The 23018-nt window shown below is 38.7% G+C and overlaps 1 protein-coding gene across 3 annotated transcripts in view; it reads left to right on the top strand.

Moving 5' to 3' along the window:
- The window catches only part of PDE4D (phosphodiesterase 4D), a gene marked incomplete at its 5' end in the record, with an annotated part of 319930 nt that overhangs the window by 57757 nt on the left and 239155 nt on the right, over positions 1 to 23018 (top strand). Inside the window, 2 exons of one of the 3 annotated variants that reach the window (XM_082301748.1) lie at positions 3794 to 4241; positions 4898 to 5159. The exons of 1 other annotated variant lie outside the window; for it this stretch is intronic. In XM_082301748.1, the coding sequence (XP_082157874.1) occupies positions 5113 to 5159 (47 nt within the window). Of the gene's footprint in view, positions 1 to 3793; positions 5160 to 23018 lie in introns of those variants that run through there. One more of the 3 variants, XM_082301747.1, reaches the window with a different exon arrangement.

The following is a 23018-nucleotide window of genomic DNA, read 5'->3' on the forward strand; positions in this document are numbered from 1 at the left end:
GTGAGTAAAGAAGTCTAAAATGCGTTAAGGCACTTACTGGGTTTATCTGCTCACTCTGATGAGGATTCTGATGAGATAAATTTGTTCCTTTACTTTCTATGGTATTATTACTGAAGATAACTTGTGGGGACCTAAAAAATTGTGTGACTAAAGACCTATCATTTGGATGATTTCCTTCAACTCTGTGCAGTGGGACACATTTCTTACCATTTCATTAACCATGCTGATATTTTAATCTATGTGGTTTTCATTGAAAATTTATAAATAATGATGGCATCCAAACACTTGGAATATAGAAATTAATCCTAAATACGGAGAATCATCACACCCATCAGTTATATTTCCATAATATTGCAGATTAATACATATTAAGATTTAGATGACTGCTATTTTTTTTCAGTTCTTTCCTTCTGTTTTCAATAATTTGTTGCTTTTTTTTCTTAATAATGCAGGCAAAAATGCTATCCTTTTTTTTTTTTTTTTTTTTTAATGAGAATTTTTATTTCAGCCTTCTTCCCAAAGCTTGAAATTACTTTTTGCACTGGTCATATATGTTAGCAACTTATTTCTTGCATGCACTGTAGTTGATCTCCAGAAACTCTCCTTGTTAGTGGTAGCATATTTCAGGCTCCACAACCATTCATTACTTGGAGGCCATTTTGAAACTTTTTATGCAATTAAAAAGTTTGATGAGGTTTTTTTATTGATACTTGTCCAGAGTCTACTGGTTTAAGTCACCAGCTCATCCTGCATAGTCTCAAAAAATCTGGCATTGGTCATTATTACTATTTAACAATGACACTGATGAAATTTCTGTGTACTCATATAACGAGATGACTTTTCAGCATTGCTTTAAGTATTAGCTTTACCTTTCCAGATACGTGTACTGCCCTGTGTACTATTGTATTTTAAACAAAATATTTGATCCACTTTTGTTTGCCCTCCACTTGTAAAAATTAAAAGATGCAGTAAATTATCTTTGGAAAAGCTGCACTCAATCTAAGCATACAAATGTTAGCTCTATATGTGCCTGGAGCAGTTTTCTTCTCGTGACTTGTATGTCTGTATCATGTATTTTCATTGATTTTTTTGAGTTTTATATTAAAATCTAATACTGGTAGAACAACAGTTCTTATCTTTTTTAGTACTATCATCATTTAGAAAGGTCTGAAGTGATAGGACAAGGGATACAAGGTTTTAAAATAAAGGAGTGTTGATTCAGAATAGGTGTAAGAAAGAAATTTTTTACAATGAGTGTGAAATACTGGAACAGATTCCCCAGATAGCTGGTAGATGACCCATCCCTGGAAACATTCAAGGTCAGGTTGGTCAGGGCTCTAAAAAACCTGATCTAGTTGCAGATGTCCCTGTCATTGCAGGGCGTTTGGACTAAATGACCTTTAAAAGTGCCTTCCAACCCAAACCATTCTATACAGGCTAATGGCCAGAAATGTCACAAGGCAAACTCTTCCTCTGGTGTCTGCTAGTGCATTTGCATCTAAGAGGGGAGCAAAGAAAATACTCTAGAGGACTTCAGTTTAACACAGACCTTAGTCAATTTTTAAGTGAATTTTCTGGTATGGCTAGTAATTGAAAAGCTGAGTGCTGTAGGAAGAAGACTACCTGGAAATGGAGAAGCAAATAATCCTCTCTTTGGCTCTCCTTCCCCAGAAGAACAGAATGGAAAAGTGTTAGCACTTTCGCAGTGCTAACAGGCTGATTAAAAAAAAGTTTATAGGATATATTCTTTACTCCTCCATCTTTAGATGTTTCACTGGGCAATAAGAAATGAAAGATTCTCAAGACTATTAAGAGGGAGAAATAGGATAGATCCTCATTCTGTAGTCCAATGCAAATATTTATTGGAAATGAGAAGTGCTTCCAAAAATCTGGTTCCTGCTACAAACATACTTTGTCCTAATTCATTTTAGTGGAAAATACTCAAGAAGACTTTGTATAAGGACTGGAGTCTAGGGTTCCTCCACTTCAGAGAAGAGTCATAATCACTTGTAACTTCTGTTTGTGTCTCTGTCATTCTCCCTCCAATGTCTTTATGCTTAGTCTAGATTCTGCACAAATGGGGAAGATGGACTGCACTGTTGTATAGTCTAAATTCTACTGGTCAGAGCACTGTTCTGGTAACCAAGGAATCAAATGAAAATCTGCTTCAAATTGCTGGGGTTTTTTGTTTGGTTTTTTTTTTTTTTTTTAATGCAAAGTGGTTGGCAAGTTATTATGGGCTTGAACAGGAAGAATTTCACACATCAACCTATTTTACTGGTTAAAGTCTCCAGTTTAATTTATCCCTGCTCTGGAAAGCCCATATATTTTGCATTCCAGTTTGCTGGTGAGTTCTTTAACTGGTTTGTAATACTGTATAGTAACTTTGTATACGCCCACACTCCTTCTGCAACTCTGCTTCTGAATGAAATTAGCTGAGTCAATGGGTGCTAGGCTTTGTGCTGAACTTAACACTACAGACAAACAGAGAAATTGTAACACATATGCAGAATAGACTCATTCTGAGATTTAAAATGTGGTGAGTGACAGGTCAGTGCTAAGAAGCTATTCTCAAGATAGTACAAGTCATTATGTAAGTCTAGTGTTGAAAATGTCAGTGCCTGTGAGTGATCTGGCAAGTATGCAGTGAGATAACTGCAATATGAAATAGTAATGATGGTGCAGATTTGTGTAGCATTTGGTGCAGTTAATATTTCATAATAAGCTTATCTACCTTAGAGAAAGCAGTCGACAACTGGAATAGATGTGATTTTTTTTCATATTCAGATTAATCATGCGATGTTGTAGCTTTCAGAGTTTTGTTCATATTCTCTTCAAATGTCACTGGTATAAACTCCCAAACCAACTGGGACATGTGTGATAGGGGTGCTTTTTACATAAAGCATGAACATAACATAGATATAACAGCTTACCTGGTCCCTTTAAAGTCATACCGAATATTTATCTTTACTGAATGATTATCTATTTTGTTTTGTAGCATCTTAGTAAAAAATGCTAATTTTCATTCTCTTTATTTATAACTCTCAGAATCTGCTTTCTATCATGGTTGTACTTAAATGACAAAAAAACCCCAAACCCTCACCTTCTGTATAGACTAGAACATAAATGATGCTAGAGCCCCTTAAAATTTTGTAATTGGTTGTACTTTTGTGCTGTAAGGCTTCAATTAAGTAGTATACAAATATTCAGTAATAAAAAATGTGTGTGGCAGTACAGGCTCCCTTTTTATTACTGAATTGAAATAAATGCCATTTCACTGTCAATATATTGTGACATTCAAGTACTTTAATATTTTATCCTTTCTTCAGAGTGGCATCAACTCTACTAGGGCTAATTTGGGGTATTGTAAAATAGAGTTGTGACAAGCAACATAACTGATCTTAAGGAAATAGGATCTATACAAATGTGACGTGCAATAGCTTATCATGTTACTCCCAAGTTAACCCACACCCTAATCAAATACGAAGTCTTATCACACGTTTTAATGTCACTGAAGTTGCAGCTGGCTTCCATACTGCAGGATTTCCTGTCCAAAAGGGCAAGGGGTCGTTAGAAGTTTAAGAAGTCTTAGTACGGTGTAAACCACGTAAGAAGAATGGCAAGCAAACAATGTATGCGTGGTTATGCTTAAGTATAAAAGTCCAGAAATCTTTTACATCTCAGTACAGATGAACGTGGTAAACTCTGCTTCCTGAGCGTCTCTTTTCCTGCAGATTTTTGCACTTCCATGCAAAATTTTCAGTGCTTTTTTGTCACCCGGGAGGCACGGGCCGTCCTAAGGAAGCCTCTCCCGCCAGTGCCCCGTCCTTCCCTTCCCTCCCGGGCGGGTGGGAGCGGCAGGGCAGGTTGCGCGGTGCCGAGAGAACCCACCTAGAGGGCCCCCTTGACGCCAGCACAGCCTCTGCCAGGCAGAGCCCTCTCCGCAGCCGAGCCCAGTCTGCTGCAGGACCAGTGCCACGCAGCCCGATACTGTCCGGGGCTGCCGCGGCTGCTGCTGCTGCTGCTGGGCGAGGAGACCAGCAGCCCGAGGGCAGGCTGGAAATTCTGGTCCGGGAAAGGGAAGTGTGAGCCTGTTGACTCTGCATTGCTTCAAAATAGATGCCGTCTCTGTAGCCTGGGCTTAAGAATCTTCCCGAGGATATTTGCCAGAGCGTAAGGAGTGATAACTACTGTCTGGGAGCTGAATTGGGAAAAAAGGACAGCAGAGAAAGAATGCTTAGGTAACACGGGACTTATAGCTTTGCTTTCGTTTTGCAACGTACAGATTGATGCACGTGGGCTTATGTACAGTATAATATCAAAACAGAACTAGATTCTGCAGTGAGAGCCAATAGCTTAGTCATTTCACTTAAAGGGAGCAGGCAGCCTTATTACGGGGTTAGATAGCAAAAATGAATTTGATCATGACATGATCATATCCCTTGACAGTATCTAACTGTAGTCCTGTCCTATGGAGTGGAAAAAGCATACTTCCTTCCTTCTTTATTAGCTGAAGAAACAAAGTCACAGTATCAAATTCAGAAAGAAGTTTGGGGTTGCTGTGCACGGCTATTAAACCTCCTCCTGTTCCCCAGGCTCGTAAGAAAGGAAAACTGCATTAAATTGATCATTGATGAATATGTGTCTAAGAAAGAAGAAAAAGCAGTATTCATTTCTGAACATGGCAAAGCAATCTGAAGTTACACATCTCTCCCTAAACACTGATTTGGCACAGATGGCAAGAAACTATCTTTTAACTAACCTTTTCCAACTGTCCAAAATGCTGCATATGAAGATGCTTTAATTCACAGTCAAAGCACTTGGATTTTTATCAAGGCAAACTGTTGGCATTGTCAGAACAGTTTCTGTATACTGATTAATGTTTTTTTTAAAATAGCAAGTGATGCATAAATGGATGGACGTGTACCTAGAAAACCCTGTGAGAAGTCTTTCACTGGATCCTGGGAATTTTTATTTTTGTGGATTACAGTAATTCTTGCAATAATCCCTGCTGTTGACTGCTCATGCAGTTGTTCTGGCATGCATCTATGAATACCATAACAGATAAATCAGTCTGACAAGGAAAACACTAATGTTGGAAGACCTGTGAACATGATGCATGTGAATAATTTCCCCTTTAGGAGGCATTCATGGATATGGTGAGTAATCAATACACATTATAGACTGTTAAACTCAAAATGCTTGTTTGCAAAATACTGTGACAACTATCAGATACTATGGTTTTACCTAAATAAATGTCAAATGAGGACTAACAGAGCTATGAGATAAACGAAAATCTTACAGAGATAGTAGTGATGAAGTAATATGAGTTTAGCACTTCTTTATATTTACAAAATAGGCAAGTCATAGAAATTGTATTGTTATGGTCATGTTTTCTTACATAAGTGTTTTGAGCAAGGTGAAGTATTTTCTTCCCATATCAAAGACACAGTTCTTTAAATTTCTTTCTTTGCCTGACTTGAAGAAAATAACGAAGGCATATTTTTCCTATGTTTTGTTTGTCCTGGAACTTATTTATTTATGTACTTTCAAGTGACCTGAAAAAATTCTCATTCATATGGCAACTCAGTAATCATTTATTGAAGATATGCGTAACTGCTGTAACATGTTTTTGTGTGGTAGGTTCTCAAATATGGCTGTTTAAAAGACAATCATATAGTATTAAAACCCCTTTATCATCATTAAAACATCTGTTTCCTCTTTGAATCACAGGCGTCTATAGTTCTTCCTGACTGAAAAATCTTTCTACTTGCCTTGCAATACAGTGCAGTCAACTTACTTATAAATTCTACCAGTGGTTGTTGCGTCATGTATCCCTCCTGATGCTGGAATTAATGTCTCGGTTAGCGCTTAATGAAGATTATTAGCTAAGGCAGAAATACTTCCCCATAAAACTTTTGCCCTTCGGATAAACACCGAGTCTTTCAGAATACCCAGCAGCAAGCACATCACGGAAGCTCCCGAACCAGGCCGGCCCAGGCGGTGCAGGCAGGCTGAGGGGCAGGCTGAGGGGCTGGCTGAGGGGCTGGCTGAGGGGCTGGCTGAGGGGCTGGCCGCAGGGCAGGCTGAGGGGCTGGCTGAGGGGCAGGCTGAGGGGCTGGCTGAGGGGCAGGCTGAGGGGCAGGCTGAGGGGCTGGCTGAGGGGCTGGCTGAGGGGCTGGCTGAGGGGCAGGCTGAGGGGCAGGCTGAGGGGCAGGCTGAGGGGCTGGCCGCAGGGCAGGCTGAGGGGCAGGCTGAGGGGCAGGCTGAGGGGCAGGCTGAGGGGCTGGCTGAGGGGCAGGCTGAGGGGCTGGCCGCAGGGCAGGCTGAGGGGCTGGCTGAGGGGCTGGCTGAGGGGCTGGCTGAGGGGCTGGCTGAGGGGCTGGCCGCAGGGCAGGCTGAGGGGCTGGCTGAGGGGCTGGCTGAGGGGCTGGCCGCAGGGCAGGCTGAGGGGCTGGCTGAGGGGCTGGCTGAGGGGCTGGCTGAGGGGCTGGCCGCAGGGCAGGCTGAGGGGCAGGCTGAGGGGCAGGCTGAGGGGCAGGCTGAGGGGCTGGCTGAGGGGCTGGCCGCAGGGCTGGCTGAGGGGCTGGCTGAGGGGCAGGCTGAGGGGCTGGCTGAGGGGCTGGCTGAGGGGCTGGCCGCAGGGCAGGCTGAGGGGCTGGCTGAGGGGCTGGCCGCAGGGCGGGCGGCGCGCGGGCGCTGCGCGGGAAGCGCGCGGGCAGAGCCGGGCCGGCCGCGCCGCCGGGACACGCCGGGGCCGCGCGGGGCCGCGCTGCCGTCACCGCCCGCGCGCCGCCAATGGCAGCGCCCGCGCGCCGCGCGTCACGCGGGGGGCGGGGCGGCGCGCCGAACGGACAATTAGCGGGCGCGCGCTGCTGCCCGCGCCTCTGTTTGTGCTCTTAATTACGGCCGGTACCACCTTGCCGTGGGACAGTGTCAGCCTCTGTTAGGTCCTTTGAGAGCCAGCTTCAAACCACATTTCCCCACAAATTAACAGCGAGATCTCGGATGTTTTTCATCTTCCTTTTTGGCGGTTTTCTGTAGCAGAGTGTGCTGGAAAGGACACTGCAGGTGTACCCGCACCTGACAGGGAAACTGCTTCCGTTGTCTTCCAAGAATGTGGTTTACTTCTGCTTTTACTAACTTAGAGAAACGTTTCAAGCACTCCCTAACCAGCAGGGTTAAATCTCCTGACTAAGCATTTTTCAAACGTGAACACTGAAGTCTGCTGAAAGGCGTTTGGAACAACCCGGCCGTTTTTTATCCATCTTCCCTAAAAGCTGGTTACCTGTCTTTCCTGTCTGCTCCTTGCCAACCCTTGCTGTCTGTCACAGTATGTGAACCCATTGTGTGGGGAAGCCCAGCAGAAGTGTTTGCTTGGAAGACAGGAAGATAGTTGTATGTTCTATATTTGCTATTCTAACTGAATGCAAACCATACCATGGTTTCTGCCTGCATTTCTGCTTACCTCATCACAGGCCTTAATTTAGAATGAAAATGTTTTTAGCATGCTGTTGTTTGTCTCAGCTCTTGGAGATTAGGCAAATTTGCTTATTCATGCTACGGTAGGTCTGTAAGGGGCATTTTTGAGTGTCAGGGTGTTAAATTGCCAGTCATTGATTTTCTTTTAATTCTGAACCTTCAAAAATCCGTACCATGTGAGGTTTGCTATCCTTTTCTATTGTGAATAGAAATTGTCATAAAGTGTTCTGTATGTATATAATCTGTCATGCTACTTTCAGATGTCCTTTAAAGGATGACAGTGAAGATAAAAGAAAGACTATCTTTCATCGGACACAAATAGTTTTATGTTTATTCAGTACAAATACTAGTTGATCGTCTTTAATAATGTTACTTTAATGCTGATGCAACACATCAGAGGTGTCCTGTGGCCTGTGTCATATGCTTCATGATGTATGTAACCTCTATGAGCATGCAGAAGTAAATATTTTAGAAGTAGTTCATTGATATTAAAGGTATTTTCTGTACCTTAGAGACATGCAGTATGCCTTCATGTGCCAGTTCCTGCTTGTTTCATGTGGAATATGGGGAGAAAGAGTTGTGGGGAAATAAAAATATGAACCTTTCTGAAATGCAATTTGTTGTTTTGAATATCCAGGATTTAATGTTGTGTAACAAGTCAAGGGAGTGGACGTGTCGTTTGTCCCTCTGTTTGGATTTAGGATTTAGGGAAAGAATAGCCAAAAAGTGGTGGCCTATAGAGTGGGGTTTGATTTGGAACCCATAAACTTTAGTAAATGTAGTGAGAATTCCAGTATCTGAACCCTCCTGGTAATGTTAGCAATAGGTAAGAATGGACTACTGGCAAAAAGCAGCCATAAAATATATGTTTCTAGGCAGTATGACACAGTAGGCAGTATAGCACAACTATATCAGACAGATAAATGTAGCTATAATGTGAATGTAGACTAAACAGCTTATAAAACTGAGACTGGAGTAGGCAAAAAAGAGGTATTTGGTCTGAAACTGTTTCAGAGTTTGGATTATGGAGAAGCAAATATAAAATACATTAAAGGGTGCAGTGGTTGGAGCAAGTGATGTCCTGGGTGAGGACAAAGTTAGGCCTGGAAATACTGACACATTTGTGGTGATAATTGGAGGAGTAAGATTTTATAGCAACTTAGCACATTACACACTGTGCAGCATAAATTATGTACCAACAGTATGCAGCCTACTGCCATTCACAGTGCAAATTATTTTAGAAACATTTACTGCTGAGTTATGTAACCTGGATTTCCTTTCCATTGCATTCTGTCTGCATTTGTGATGACAAACCAAATAAAGATAAATATGGTATTCAATTTTAGCTTGCCTAATTGGATAAACAACTATTGCATGTGCCTTTTAGCTTTACCATAAGGAAAATATAAGTGAAAAAGAATAACTGCCTTTAAACTGACAAAGATTTAAAATTAATTCACAAGTTGATTTAATTTCAGAATCAAAAATGTAACCTGTGACTGCTCATCCTTTTCAATCAAATTTCAGCCTATAAATTTTGAAAAAAATTTATTTTGCTTATCAGGGCAGTGAATAAAAGAAAAAATATCCTCTTTTGGTTCCTTTTTACTACTACCATAGTTACTTGACTGTTATTGCTCTAAATACTTAAATGAAATACAGTGAAAATTCGTGGTTATGAATGTTACCCTTTGCCTCTAATAAATTTCATTACTAACTAGTTTTCCAAAAGCTTCTTAGTATTGTCATTTGTCATCATTAACCATGATTTGGATTAGTGGTGTCTAACAGGGGAGGCCTGAGATGACTGGAGGTTGGCCAGTTTGACAGCCGTCCACAAGAAGAGCTGGAAGGAGGATCTGGAGAAATACAGGTCTGTCAGTCAGCTTGACCTCAGTGCTGGGAAAGGTCACGGAACAGACAATCTTGAGTGCCATTATGTGGCACTTGCAGGACAAACAGAGAATCAGGCCCAGCCAGCATGGATTTGGAAAGGCAGGTTCTGCTTGATTGACCTGATTGCCTTTTATGACCAGGTGACCTGCCCACTGGAGGAGGGAAAGGCTGTGGATGTTGTCTACCTGGACTTCAGTAAAGCCTTTGACACTGTTTCCTGTAGCATTCTCCTGGAAAAACTGGCAGCCCATGGAGTGCACCCTTTGCTGGGTCAAAAACTGTCAGGATGGCTGGGCCAAGAGAGTGGCTGTGAATGGAGCTATATCCAGCTGGTGGCCAGTCATGGGTGCTGATTTCCAGAGCTCAGGATTGGTAGCAGTCCTGTTCAATTTCTTTATTGATGATCTGAATGAGGGTGTTGAGTGAGCTCTCAGTAAATTCACAGATGACATCGAGCTGGGTGGGAGTGTTGATCTGATGGAGAGCAGGAAGGCTCTGCACCGGGATCTGGACAGGCTGGATCATGGGCTGAGGCCAGTGGTGTGAGGTTCAACAAGGCCCAGTGCCAGGTCCTGCCCTTGGGTCACAACAACCCCAGCCACAGGCTGGGGCAGAGTGGCTGAAAAGCTGCACGGTGGCCAAGTGCACCATAGTTACAGTATGTAACTATTTTTCATATATTTTATTCTTAACATAAAAACACTAGAGGAACATCTCAGTTTATCCTTTGGAAATCTGGATTTGAACCTGAATTTGGGAAAAAAAATAATGGTTTCTTAAAGGAAGAAGCAATCTTTTTAAGAGCAAAGAGTTTTGGTCTCTGAACAGTAGATTTTTACTCCTAAATAGGAAAGGTCACCTAAATCCCTGTTTTCTTATGCTCCATGACAGGAGTAACTTTTCTCCAGGCATAGTTGAAGTTTTTTTCTCAAGTTAGAATGAATGTAGTAAGATACTGACTGAAACAAAGAGTTTAATTTTAAGGTATCTTAAGCCTTTTCCTTTGTATTGTTAATGCCTGATCTGCCCAGTAGCATCTAACCAGCATTCAGCATGCTGAATATCAGATAAGAGATGAGCATGCTGAATATCAGATAAGAGATGAAATAATTTCTGCTATTTGGAAACAGGGCAAGGGTTCATTTGTTTATTTTTTATATTAGTAGTTGTTTGACTCACTGTAATGTTTGCATGTGGGAAGTTGAACGTACTCCAGATACCCTACTCAGCTAAGCCTGCCAGCATCCCTGATGGGTAGGTTAGATATGTATCTGTATATGTGTATATAAATTACACCCCTTACCACAGTGGTGCTCTGTAGCCTACCATAAAATAATTATATCACTTTTGCATGCAAAATTTCTGTTCAGGCGAGATAATTTAACCATACGAGCTAATATAAACTAATTTCTCAAACTGGATGTCCTAGATACATGAGTATGCTGTTGGGATTTTAATCTATTTTTCCAGAATAAGGTCACATAACCTGCATTTTCAGATTACTGTTATATTTATATTACCACAACTGACACAAACTAAACTTTTTTATATTTGAAATGTGGATCTTGACAAGCCCTGTCTTCTGGTCTTCTGTCCTCATCATATAATCTGCAAATGAAGCTGTTATTTTCTACCTTGATCCTTTTGATGTATTACTGTTTTTGTTAATTTGGATTGAAAACACTTTGAAACATTATGTCTCATTATAAGTAGGGAACATATTTTAACCAGTCATTTTCAGTCTAAGTCAAAGTTATTTTCTGAAGCATCCTATAAACTTGCAGAAAGTCTTGCTATCACTAGATATAGTCCTGATTTATATCTTCTTGTAAAATCAAGTCACAGTAGTAGAAACTAAACTGAAGCTTCTAATCATAAAATGCATGTTAAGTGTTTATGCAGTTCTTCTACAGTCTTTTCACTCTTACCTGCTTACAAAGAGTTGCCTTTTCTTTGGGAAGAGTTAGTCCATACTGCAATTTCACGCAGCAAAAATTATCCCACACCACTACATCCTAAGTATAATTTAATAATTAAAAAAACCCTCTCAAACCCATTTACATTATTATTGCATTAAATATGATTGATTACATATTATTTATGCTGTTTAATTTATAAAGTATTTTGTAAGTAGGTTAGTGGGTGCTTATATTGTTTCTAAATATTCCAGCCTGGATTGAGTGGATATGATCTTTCATTCACAGAGCCGTTCATTTGAGGAATTTGGCTCCTACTGGAAAAATAAATTATAGTGTTAAATAAAATAGTAAATTAGCAGGTTTACTTGAAATCCATGCATTTGGCATTCATAGACAGCCAAAGAATTGTCCAGGTCTGTAAGTGAAGGTTGACTATTTTTTTGATATTTTCAATACAGTATCTATGGGCAGGGAGAAGAGTAGAGAGAGGGGAGAAAACAACAAAAAATGCTGAAAGCTGACAAAAAATGAAGACGGTTGGTCAACAGTTATAATTTACATCTTATTATAGTGTCATCTCATTAAAATACAATTAGTTAGGTTTCACTGATACACTATACTAAATGGCAGTTTTCATTCTAATATTAATTCAGTATTGCCTGCTGAAGCCTAAACTGAGTACATGATGCTAGATATTTTTTGTGACTCACTTAACCCTTTGATCATAGCAGAATGATTTAAGGTAATTGTTATTTTAACCATTACAAAATACAAGAATATTTCCAGTAAAAGCTGCTTGTCAGTAGATGTTAATAACAGAATAATTTTCCCTCTGTGACTCACTCCATGGAATTAGCAAAATGGAGGGCACAAAATAAAAGGCTTCAAAGGAGTGGATAGAATCAAGCACAGCATCTGAAAAAAGAATGAATAATTTTACTTAAGAAAATGTTTTTATGTGTCTGATCCACTTATACTATGAAGCATGTAAAAATATTAACAGAGAGAAAGGGCATTTATTTCTCTAATTTTACAACTAGCTAAATTGATATTCCTAGATTACCTTGAGAATTTATTACTGCTTTAAAAAATGTGTAGGGAAAAATGGTATGTAAATTTCTGTTTTGCCTTATTTAGTCACTAACTGTTCTGCTGTTGCGAGCTGAATAAAACAATTCCCTGAATATTAAAGATATTCAACCTCTGGAAAGCTACACTGAAATTGAGTATACCCAAGTCTCAAGTTCAGTTATGTGAAGGAATCTGTTTCTTTTAGTTCTATTTGGCTCAGTTAATCTCTCAGAAAGATGATCTCTAGTCTACTTATGTCACAAATTTTAATTTTACTGAATGACTTTCCAGTAGCATGGCAAAAAATGTGGAAGATAAAATTTTTTTGCTGAAGTGGCATGGCTTTGTATTTTAAATTGTCTGAAGCAATTAGTTTAGATTGCATTATTTCATATTGTTTCCTTTTAATTGGTTTACTTTGGTATGACAGATGATGGCTTGTTCCCTTCATGAAAACAGATAATTCTTACAGAGGTGAAAAGAGATGACTTTAACTCCTTTCATCTGCAGTGAAATCTAGCTTCTTATGTAATGATTTTTGTATAACACTGACAAAATTCTTAACTTTAGCCACTACCAAATGTTTGATGTGATACGTGGATACATTTTTAATGTTAGTAGCTGAGGTTTAAATCATACAGATTATCACATAGATGTAACTCCAGCATTTGTGTGTCCTTTTCAAGCTGTTGGGCTTGGCACAACAGTTATTTGGTGAAATTCTAAGGTCAGCTCTATGCCTAGTTGAACAATAACATGATCTTTAGAACATTTTAAGAAAAAAAGAAGGAATTCCATATTGTGTTATAACATTTTATATTCCATTCCTTTCATGTGTCTTATTCACATTATTAGTGAATTTATTTTTCTTTACAAATTTATTTGAACAGATTTTAAAGGTCAAGTTCTTAAACCATCAGTTTTTGCAAGAGCAGTTTATTTTCTGTTGATGTCAGTATACCGTCTTTTACTCACAAACAAGGAAAACTTTTCAGTTTAGCTTCCTTTAAACTGGAAAGAAAAAGGTACAACTCATTTTTTATATACCTTGGAGATTCAGAGCTGGACAAGCCCTTCATGGTGAGATAGCCTTTCTGGTAATAGTAGAAGCACCAAGCTTAGCGGTTTATAGACCCCAGTGATATATGCACCTAGATACTAGGGAAGAAATGTTTCAAAAGTTGGTTTTGTTTGCCTTTGTATCTGTGACAGCCTATTCCTCTACAGTATCCAACTATATTCTCTATAGGCAAATAATGCCTTCAGGGAACATGGAATGCCCTCAGGGAAGAGTAGAATAGATTTTAGTTATCAAATGATTGATTGCAGTGTTATTTTCATTTAGTGTACAATTAAATACTTGAGATATATTAAAAATAGCAGGTTGACTGTGTTTTGACTGCTATTTTAAGGAGAAAATTTAGTTTGGTGGATCTGGACTGCAGTTGCTGTTTTTATTTTTACCAAATATTGACCAATAAAAAATCATCTTGGTACAAAAAAATCATAGAATCATAGAATGGTTTGGGTTGGAAGGAACTTAAAAATTCTTCTAGCTCCAACATTCATGCCATGGGCAGGGAACTTTGCACTAGACCAGGTTACTGTTACTCAGAGCTCCATCGAGTTTTGTCTTGAACTCCTCTAGGGATGGGGAGTCCACAATCTCTCTGGCAACCTGGTCCTGTGCCTCACCATTCCCACAGTAAGAAATGTCTTCCTAATATCTAACCTAAACCTCTTCCTTTTCAGTTTAAAGCCGTTTCTCCTTGTTTATGTCTTTGTAAGAAGTTACTCTCTGGCTTTCCTTTAGGTCCCCTTCAGGTACTGGAAGGTGCTATAAGATCTCCCCAGAGCCTCCTTTTCTTCATAGTGGACAGCCCCAACTCTCTCAGCCTTTCATCATGGAAGAGGTGTTCTATCCATGTAATCATTTTTGTGGCCCTCCTCTACACCCACTCCAACAGGTCCATGTCCTTCTGATGCTCAGAACCTCAAAATGGGGTGCAGTGTTGTAGGTGGGGTCTCACCAGAGCAGAGTGGAGGGCAGAACCCCCTCCCTGGCCCTGCTGGCCACAGTGCTTTGGATGCAGCTCAGCGTACAGCTGGCTTTCTGGGCTGCAAGTGCACATGGCTGAGTCACACTGAACTTTTCGTTCACAAATACCCCTAAGTCTCTTTTCCCAAAGCTGCTCTTAATCATTCTCCAGGTAAATCTAAGATTTTATGCATCTTAGGCCATTTTTGAAATTTTGTTTTCAAAGTCTGTGAATTTAAGAATGTCATCTTCCACTGTTACTTCTTGGGGTAATTTGTCTTTAATTGAGTAGGTGTAATAATCAAAAAAGGAGTGAGGCATGTCATCTATACCCACTCTCAGAACTTCAGACAGAGGAACAATTATAATGTCAAGTTCAGTATCTAGATACATTCAGCAATGTATGGAAATCAGTGCTCGACTAAACTAAAATTTACATATTAAGGACAAAAAAAATGCAATTTTAATAGGTTTTATTTATTGAAATAACAATTTACACATCATACCAACCTCCAGTAGCAGTTTTATTTAATAAAATAGTACTGGTGTAAGAAGTAAATATATTGAGCTTTGCATTTGATTGCTCCATTCATACACTTATTTATATCTAGGCATCTAAATAATAACTTTGTCTTCCAACTTCAGATACTTTATTTAATTCTTAAATTCAGATAGAGGTATTTTATCCAATGCTCTTCAACTTATGGAGGATCTGAAAGTTCCCAGCAACTGTCACTTTTTTTTCCCTGCCCATTTTAAAGTATTTCATGCAATAGGTCTCATGGCATAACTGTCCTAACAAACGTGGCCTATAACTGCTGTTTGGCTTCTGTGTTTTGCCTTTCTGCAATATTTTGATTTGTAAACAGTGAGTCTGAACCTTTACAGACATTCCAAATTAGCCACACAATTTCATTTGCTATATTTGGCATCTGTATGCATTCTACTGTATGACAGTTTTTTCCTCTGCCATCCATCATGTCATCTTTGTAGTGTTTTATCTTCTTGTTTCCAAAGAGTTCATAAACGAAACAGATGAGGTGAAATAAAAATTATCATTTTCCCCGTAAGCTACTTAGAGTTTTGAGGTATGAAGAAATTTACACCTTGGAGATAAATTCCTTGAATGTTAGGGTAGTGTCATACAGAAAAGCGTATTTTCGTGTACAGGCTGAGACATACCCAGCCCTACATCCACTTATTTTTTGACATACCTTCAGCCCTTCCACATTTCTTACTGGATGTCTCAAATGCTGAGAGAGTGTAGTTTTCTTGTCTTTAACACTGAAATCTTGGCAATTTGGGGAAGTTTACAAATCAGCCTCTTCTTTCTTTGTTACTGTTTGGACTTTTCACCTTAAATGTCTTGGGAGTGCTCTTCAGGGTAGAAGTACAGCAGACACCGTGCAGTTCCCCCAGAGAATTTTCATTTTTTTTGAATAACTGGCATAGAAACTAGTCTTTTTAATGGAGTATCTGTGGCAGAGTGACCTGTCCTGTGAAGATATAATAATCCTAGAAATTGCCCAGACAAGGAAAGTACTTCCGTGTTTTTGGTTTTGCATTCCCCTTTCTAATTCAACAGTATTTTGCATATCCAGCCCACAAATACTGAAATTATCCTTTCCAATATTAGGCAGATTTTTATTGAGGGGTTTAGTTTGGGATATTAGACACTATATCGGGGTAAAAATACAGTTAAGGTGCTATGTTGGTTACATGTATAATAAGTATTTTCAAGTTTTAAATGCTGTTATGCTTAAATCATTGAAACACACATTGGTGAGCTATATGCTATACAGTATCTTTAGCAAGAGTGGAATCTCTATACGCTGTATAATCCTCACAGCCTAATCATATTTCTTTCTGTAAGATTTAATTTTGCAAGGAGATGTGGCTTGTGGTGAAGTAACTGCCACTGGGAATGCCACAGTCACAAAAAGGTATGCATGCTGAGCTGCAGCTGAGCTAATATCTGCCTATTTATGGCAACCAAGCAGGAATCAGAGATTAAGTCATAATAAGGTAGGGATTGTACCAGCTAGAGGCTCACTTGTTTGTTCCATGAAGTAGAAGGATTTTACAGAAGATGATTTAGAACATTGCTTATCCCCTGCAAAGTGACTATGAATAAAAGTTTTAAGAGGTTTTTTGCATAATGAACAATTTTGAACCACCGTTTCATGCAATCCTACTAGAAGATCAGATGCTCAGGTCATTGTTTCATTTGTTATACAATAATAACAAAATATAAAATAAAATTAATAAATTCTGAGAGGCAAAATGAAACTTCTTTCTGAAACAGAATGCAGTACAGTGTATCAGAATCTGCCTTTAGAACTTGTATATAGAAAAGATCTGATCATACAGGTAGTGGCATCTGTATTAAGAATAACAAAATAATAAAGTCACTGATGAAAACAAACATACCTGCAAATTTTCAGTCTTTTTCTTTGCAACTTTCATTGAAATGTTTCATTTTTGCCATCTCCTTGATACCAAACTAACAACAACAAAAAAAGCCTGAAAATGCTTATGTCCTTATGTAGTACTTTTAATAAAGATTTTGATACTTGGAAAATGTAAAATACACAAGCATACTTGGGACTGTGAGTTTAAGTTCACTGCTTTCCTGAAATGTTATTTACTTTCCATATATTCACAGGTATTTTACTGGATTTTAAACAAGTGAACAGATACAGAATCCTGGGCAGGAAGAAGTGCTTTGAAACTCTCATAGATACATATATAAGTTTTTATATATGGGAGGGGTTTTTTTCCCGGTTTCTTAAAGAAATGAGGCCTACATGATCCTCCCTTTTATAGCTTTGGAACCTGTCATCTGCTTTCAACCAAACTTTAGATGATAGACTTTTAAAACTGAAGATCTTTTATAAAGCAGTGTTGGTTAGAAAATGCCTTCAGTTTGTGCTATCCCTACGGAAATGACTTCTGTGTTCTGGCCATGGCCAAGCAAAGCTCTTGTAGAGCTGTATGTCAGCTCGGTGCTTCCTGCCTCCTGTGCCCTCAAACTGGGCTTGTGCTGGTGTGTCACTGGAGAGGGAAATGTCTAAGCTTCATGTACTTCATGCAACAACTTACTCTTGCAATTCAGGTTTCTGTGACGATGCCAGGGAAATCTGTTACTACACATGGGTGAGAACCAGTAGAGTCCAAGCATTACCCATGTAGACGTTCAGGACAGAAACACAGACAGAATGGAGTCTGCAGTAATGATTAGTCCATATCTCTGATAGCCACAGATGTTAATTTCTTAACATCATATTCTGAATATTTTCAAGAATCCCTCATAAAGATCTTAAGTGATTTAGCTGCCTTTGAACTTTTGAAGAAGAATGTCCTTACAGAATGGCAGGCTAGTCCAGCTCCCTTCCACACTATCAATGGTGTAGGTAAGAGACAGGATTGGGAAAGCACCAGAACCTTTCAGAACAACAATGATGTAATATTTTCATTATCGAAAATGTGCTCAGTGTTTTAACTGTCAGTTACAGAAAACACAGAATGAGATAATTAGAAGCATTCCTAAATTTAATAAAAACCTACTCTTCTTTCCTAGCTATTCACCTGTGCTTGGAGTGCTCTAAAAATGCTGAGTACTCAAGATGCCTCAGTTTTAGGTTTCAGGAATGTAAGGAATTGAGGGCACCAATACATTTGGAATGAGATTTGTCATAGCAGCAGTGAGTCTACAGGCTTTAAGATGTATCGCATTTCTGATATCAAAAGAGGGTTTGGCATCCTGGATAAGTTTTGCACTACCATTAATGTTTGTTAGGTGATACTTTGAAGAAAGCACAGATGTGCTTGCATGTCTTAAAAAAGTAAGTAAGACATTTTTTTGGTGTTCTGAGTCTCTTGGGGATCCCAGAGAATCAAAGAATGGTGTGGGTTGGAGGGGACCTTTAAAGGTCGTCTACTCCAACCCCCTCAGTAATAAGCAGGGACATCTTCAACTAGATCAGGTTACTCAGAACCCCTTTCCAGCGTGACCTTAAATGTTTCCGGGAAAAGGACATCCACCACCTCTCTAGGCAACTTCCAGTATTTCATTACCCTCATTGCAAAAAAATTTCTCCCTTAGTTCTAGACTGAGTCTACCTTCTTTCAGCTCAAAGCCATTACCCCTTGTCCTATCACTCTGTTAAAAGGTGTGTCACCATCTTTCTTATAAGCCGTCTCTCAGTACTGAAAGACCACAATAATGTCTCTCTGGAGACTTCTCCAGAGAGATGAACAGCCCCAGTTCTCTCAGCGCTTATTTGTAGTTAAGCTGTTCCATCCCTCTGATCATCTTCATGGCCCTGCTCTGAACTCAGTCCAAGAGGGTCCATGTCTTTCTGACATGTGCTGAGACACTCTGCTCCAGGTGGGGTCTCACCAGCACAGAGGAGAGGGGCAAAATCCCCTCCCTAGCCCTGCTGGCCACACTGCTTTGGATGCAGCCCAGGACACATTTCTGAGATAAAAGTGCATATGGCTGGGTCATGTCCAGCCTCTCATCCACCAGCATCCCTAAGTTCTTCTCAGCAGGGCTGCTCTCAATCCCTTTATCCCCCAGCCTGTGTTGATATTGATTGTTGCCCCAGCCTAGATTCAGGACTTTGCACATAGCCTTGAACCTCATGAAATTCGCATGAATTAACTTCTTGAGCTTGTCTAGGTCCCTCTGGCTGGCATTCCATCCTTCAGGTGTGTCAATAGTACTGCTCAGCTTGGTGTCATCTGGAAACTTGCTTGATCCTGCTATGTAATCGATGAAGATAATAAACAGTCCTGGTCCCAATATAGATCCCTGTGGGACACCACTCATCGCTGATCTCCATCCAGACATTGAGCTGGTTATCACTACTCTCTGGGTGCAACCATCCAGCCAATTTCTCGTCCGCTATATAGTCCATTCATCAAATCCATCTCCCTCCAATTTAGAGAGAAGAATGTTGTGGGGTACCATGTCAAAGACTTTACAGAAGTCCAGGACATCCATAGCCCTTCCTTTGTTTACATTTAATCATAAAAGGCCACCAGGCAGGTTGCCCTTGGTGAAGCCATGCCGGCTGTCTTGAATCACCTCCCAGTCCTCCAAAAACATTAGCACAGTTTCTAGGAGAATTGCTCCATGATCTTCCCAGGAACAGAAGGGAAGCTGTCAGTATTTCCTAGAGTCCTCTTTTCACCCTTTTTAAAAATGGATGCAATGTTTTCCTTTTTTCCAGTCACAAGGGACTTCACTTGACTGCCATGATGTCTAGGTAGCTACAGTCAAGGATTTTCATGTGAGACTTTCAGTTATGAATCGATGCAGTTTCCTTTTCAGGAGAAAACAATATATGATATTATTGAATTCTTTTTCTTTACATTAGAAGTCAGGACAGGGAAATAAAAAAATGGTGTGCAAATATGATATATATAGTTATTGCACATGGTTTTTCAACTACTGAATCTCAGAATTCTTAATTCACTGTGAAATGGGATGGCAAATATCAGATAATTTTTGTATTCTAAATACATATCTGCAATGATAGGAGAGGGCAGAGTCTAAGAGAATTCTTGTTAAAAAATCTCCCATAATTTTAGGAAAGTAACTCTTGATAAAGATGTGCTTGAGATAGTAAAAGAAATGTTTCTCCTGTGGGTCCTCTATTGTTGCAGAGTTTTAAGGGCAAGTTTAACAAACATAGCTAGGCAGATTCAGCTACAGTCCAATCCACCATTGGATTTTCTAATACTTCTCTGTTAGAGCTGTGTTGGCAAAATAGAAGAAATCAATGGGGTTTAATTGGCCACTGGAACAGACTTTCTATAGCATATTGGAGAAAGGCATGAAAGTAATTGACTGTTGCACGTTAAAAATAGTCGTGAAAAGGTTTGGATGATGCGGAGCCTGTGACAGCAGGGCAGCTAGAAAATCCATTCTGGTGAATGAATTCATTTAAATACTTTTTTTTTTTTTGATTCATTGGTTAGTTGTTTGGGTATTTTTTTCATTTTCTTTCTTTGGTTGTTTGGATTTTTTTACTTGTCATTTTTGAAGACTAAATTTTTGGAATAACAGGGATCTGGTAGAATTGCTTTAGTGATATAACTGCTAATATAAGTAAGTATAAGTAATATGTAAAATGTGTAAACTTCATATTTAAGTATATTTTAAATTATATTTGATATGCATTTGGATTCTCATTCTATTTTAACTATTAATTATTTTTAAAAAATAGCGTATGAATTATTTACATTTTCAAAAATTAATTGCTACAGGCTAGTGATCAGCTCCTTTTCTGAAAGTTATGAAAACAAGGAAAAAATAGATGAAACTGTGAAAAAAGTAGATTCTTGGTGTAATAACACATCCAGGAAGAAAGTTCAAAAAGTCATTTAAACCTTCGAAAATGAGATTTATAACAGTAGAAAACTTTTGCGCCAATGCATTCTCTGAAAACCATTCTTTGGTTTCCATCAATACCAAGAGAAGTTTTGGCTTAATTTGCATTAATAATTTCAGTGTATAAAAAGGTAGTTCATTGGATAAAAGTAGTTCTGTACTGGAGCACTCTGCCAAGCTCAAATGAGTTTATGGTTTTGATGATATCTTCGTCCACCAAAAATAACAGCAAGAATGCAGAGAGTTTGTTTTCTCACATTCCAGAGACTTGTAGAGTGCCCTGAATACTAGACTGCATAGTAATCTTACGGGTCTTTATTGCAGTTCTTTTTGCTGAGACATTACATTTTGCGTAGAATGCTCCCTTAGTGGTTCTGTATCAAGGTGAATAGGGCAATCAGCAAACAGCAGAAGCAATTAAATTTAGATCCTGTTGTCTCATGGCAGAGCTGTTTAATAAATTACGATGCCCCTAGCAGCAGCTTCTTATCTCAATAGGTTTTCCATCTCAGTGAGAAAAACAGATTAAAAATAATTTATGAATAATCCAAATTGATTTTTAAGGTTTTTTTATTAGACAACTGAATCAAAAATCTATTTACTCCAGCAGTATTATTTGCAAACCTCTTTTGCATTTTCCTTGTTAGATTATTTTATAATCCTTTAATACACAGGGCTCACGCCTCATTTGGATCAAAAAAACTAACCCAGCTGAGCAAAACTACTTTCTGTAACTGAACATAACTTTGATGATAGCTTTCAATTTCACTATGCTGTGTAATTCAAGTATTTCCAACCTGATCTGGTATGAAATATCTCTTTAAAATAGTCCCAAGATAATAATCGATTAACTATAAAGTGTACAGTGTATTTATTATCTATGCATCACAAATCTAATAATTCTATTATTTCTGCTGAAGATTTTGTATGAAGATATTGTATGCCCAGACAAAGTGCATAATTTTCTGTAATTTCTGAATTATAATGTTTTCTAATAAACTAAGTAACCAAAAGAAATTTTTTAGGGGTTTTTTTTTGTTAACATGCTATACTGTTACTAACAGCTTGGATAGCTTTTACTGACAGCCTAACTTTCTCTTGCATTATTCATGAATTATTTGGGTGGAATTTTATATCCCTTTAGTTCCTTTGTGCATATTCTATTGTAACGTAATATCTGAAATACAGTGACAGGCATACTATGTTTTTTCTATCTCATTCAATTCAATTATAGAAAAAAATTTATTTTGATTTAGCTTGAGTATTTGGCAGTATGTTAAATTGTTTTTGCTTTTCCTCACTAGAGAGAAAGGATAGATGTTTTAAAAGGTGATTTTTATAACGTGTTTGTTCAACAGCTTCCAGATAACCTTTCAAGTGTGTAATTTGAGTTGTATTTAAGAATGCTTTCTTTTTTATTTCTTCAATATTTCTTGGTACATTTGGTGCTTATTTGCATTACATTTCACGTTTCACTATTATTTGCTGTACTTGTATAATTATATTGTCAGTTACATTTAGTTTCTATTAAATACTTATATCTTTTTTTCATAAGACCACACTAGTCCCTCTGATACGTTTTTTCTATATAGTTCTTGCCGCATGTCTCACTGCAAGCATTATGGAACACTGATACCAATAACATAGAGGATGGAAAACATGCCTGCTGCTGGAACCTAATAAAGAGTTTTCTCTCCTTAATTTTTTTAAGGGTAGTAGATTATTGAGAAAACACATTCTGAAAAATGATCAACTAGAAAACATCTCACCTTCTTTTCGCAATGTGTTTTTTTTCCCCCCCACTCAATCTAGATGAAATATCTTCAGCAGAAGTTTCAGAATACTTATTGCATGATTTTTTTTCTCACATACCCTACTTGTGTATAGACTGTGACTATAAATATCAGAAAGTTTCTAGTGAATTATATTCTCGTTGGTGAGCTTTTAGTACCCAGTAGGGCTTTTTAGCTCTGTATGTGATTAATAGGTCAATTCTGAGTTCTCAGAGTACTATTTCAGTGCCTCATAATCCAGCTCTGCTGTAGCTAATTTCACTGAGACGTCAGCAGCTATTATTCTCACCAGCGTTGCTGGTATCACTCTTAAGAACCCATGTGACTGCTCTTCTCCTCTTTCTCTAGTCCTAATGATGTCTTTCACTTTGCAACACATCAGACACCTGTTTTAATGTAATTGAACTTGACTTCTACTG

The sequence above is a fragment of the Coloeus monedula genome (assembly GCF_965178545.1).
Source record: "Coloeus monedula genome assembly, chromosome: Z".
In the NCBI taxonomy this organism is placed as follows: domain Eukaryota; kingdom Metazoa; phylum Chordata; class Aves; order Passeriformes; family Corvidae; genus Coloeus; species Coloeus monedula.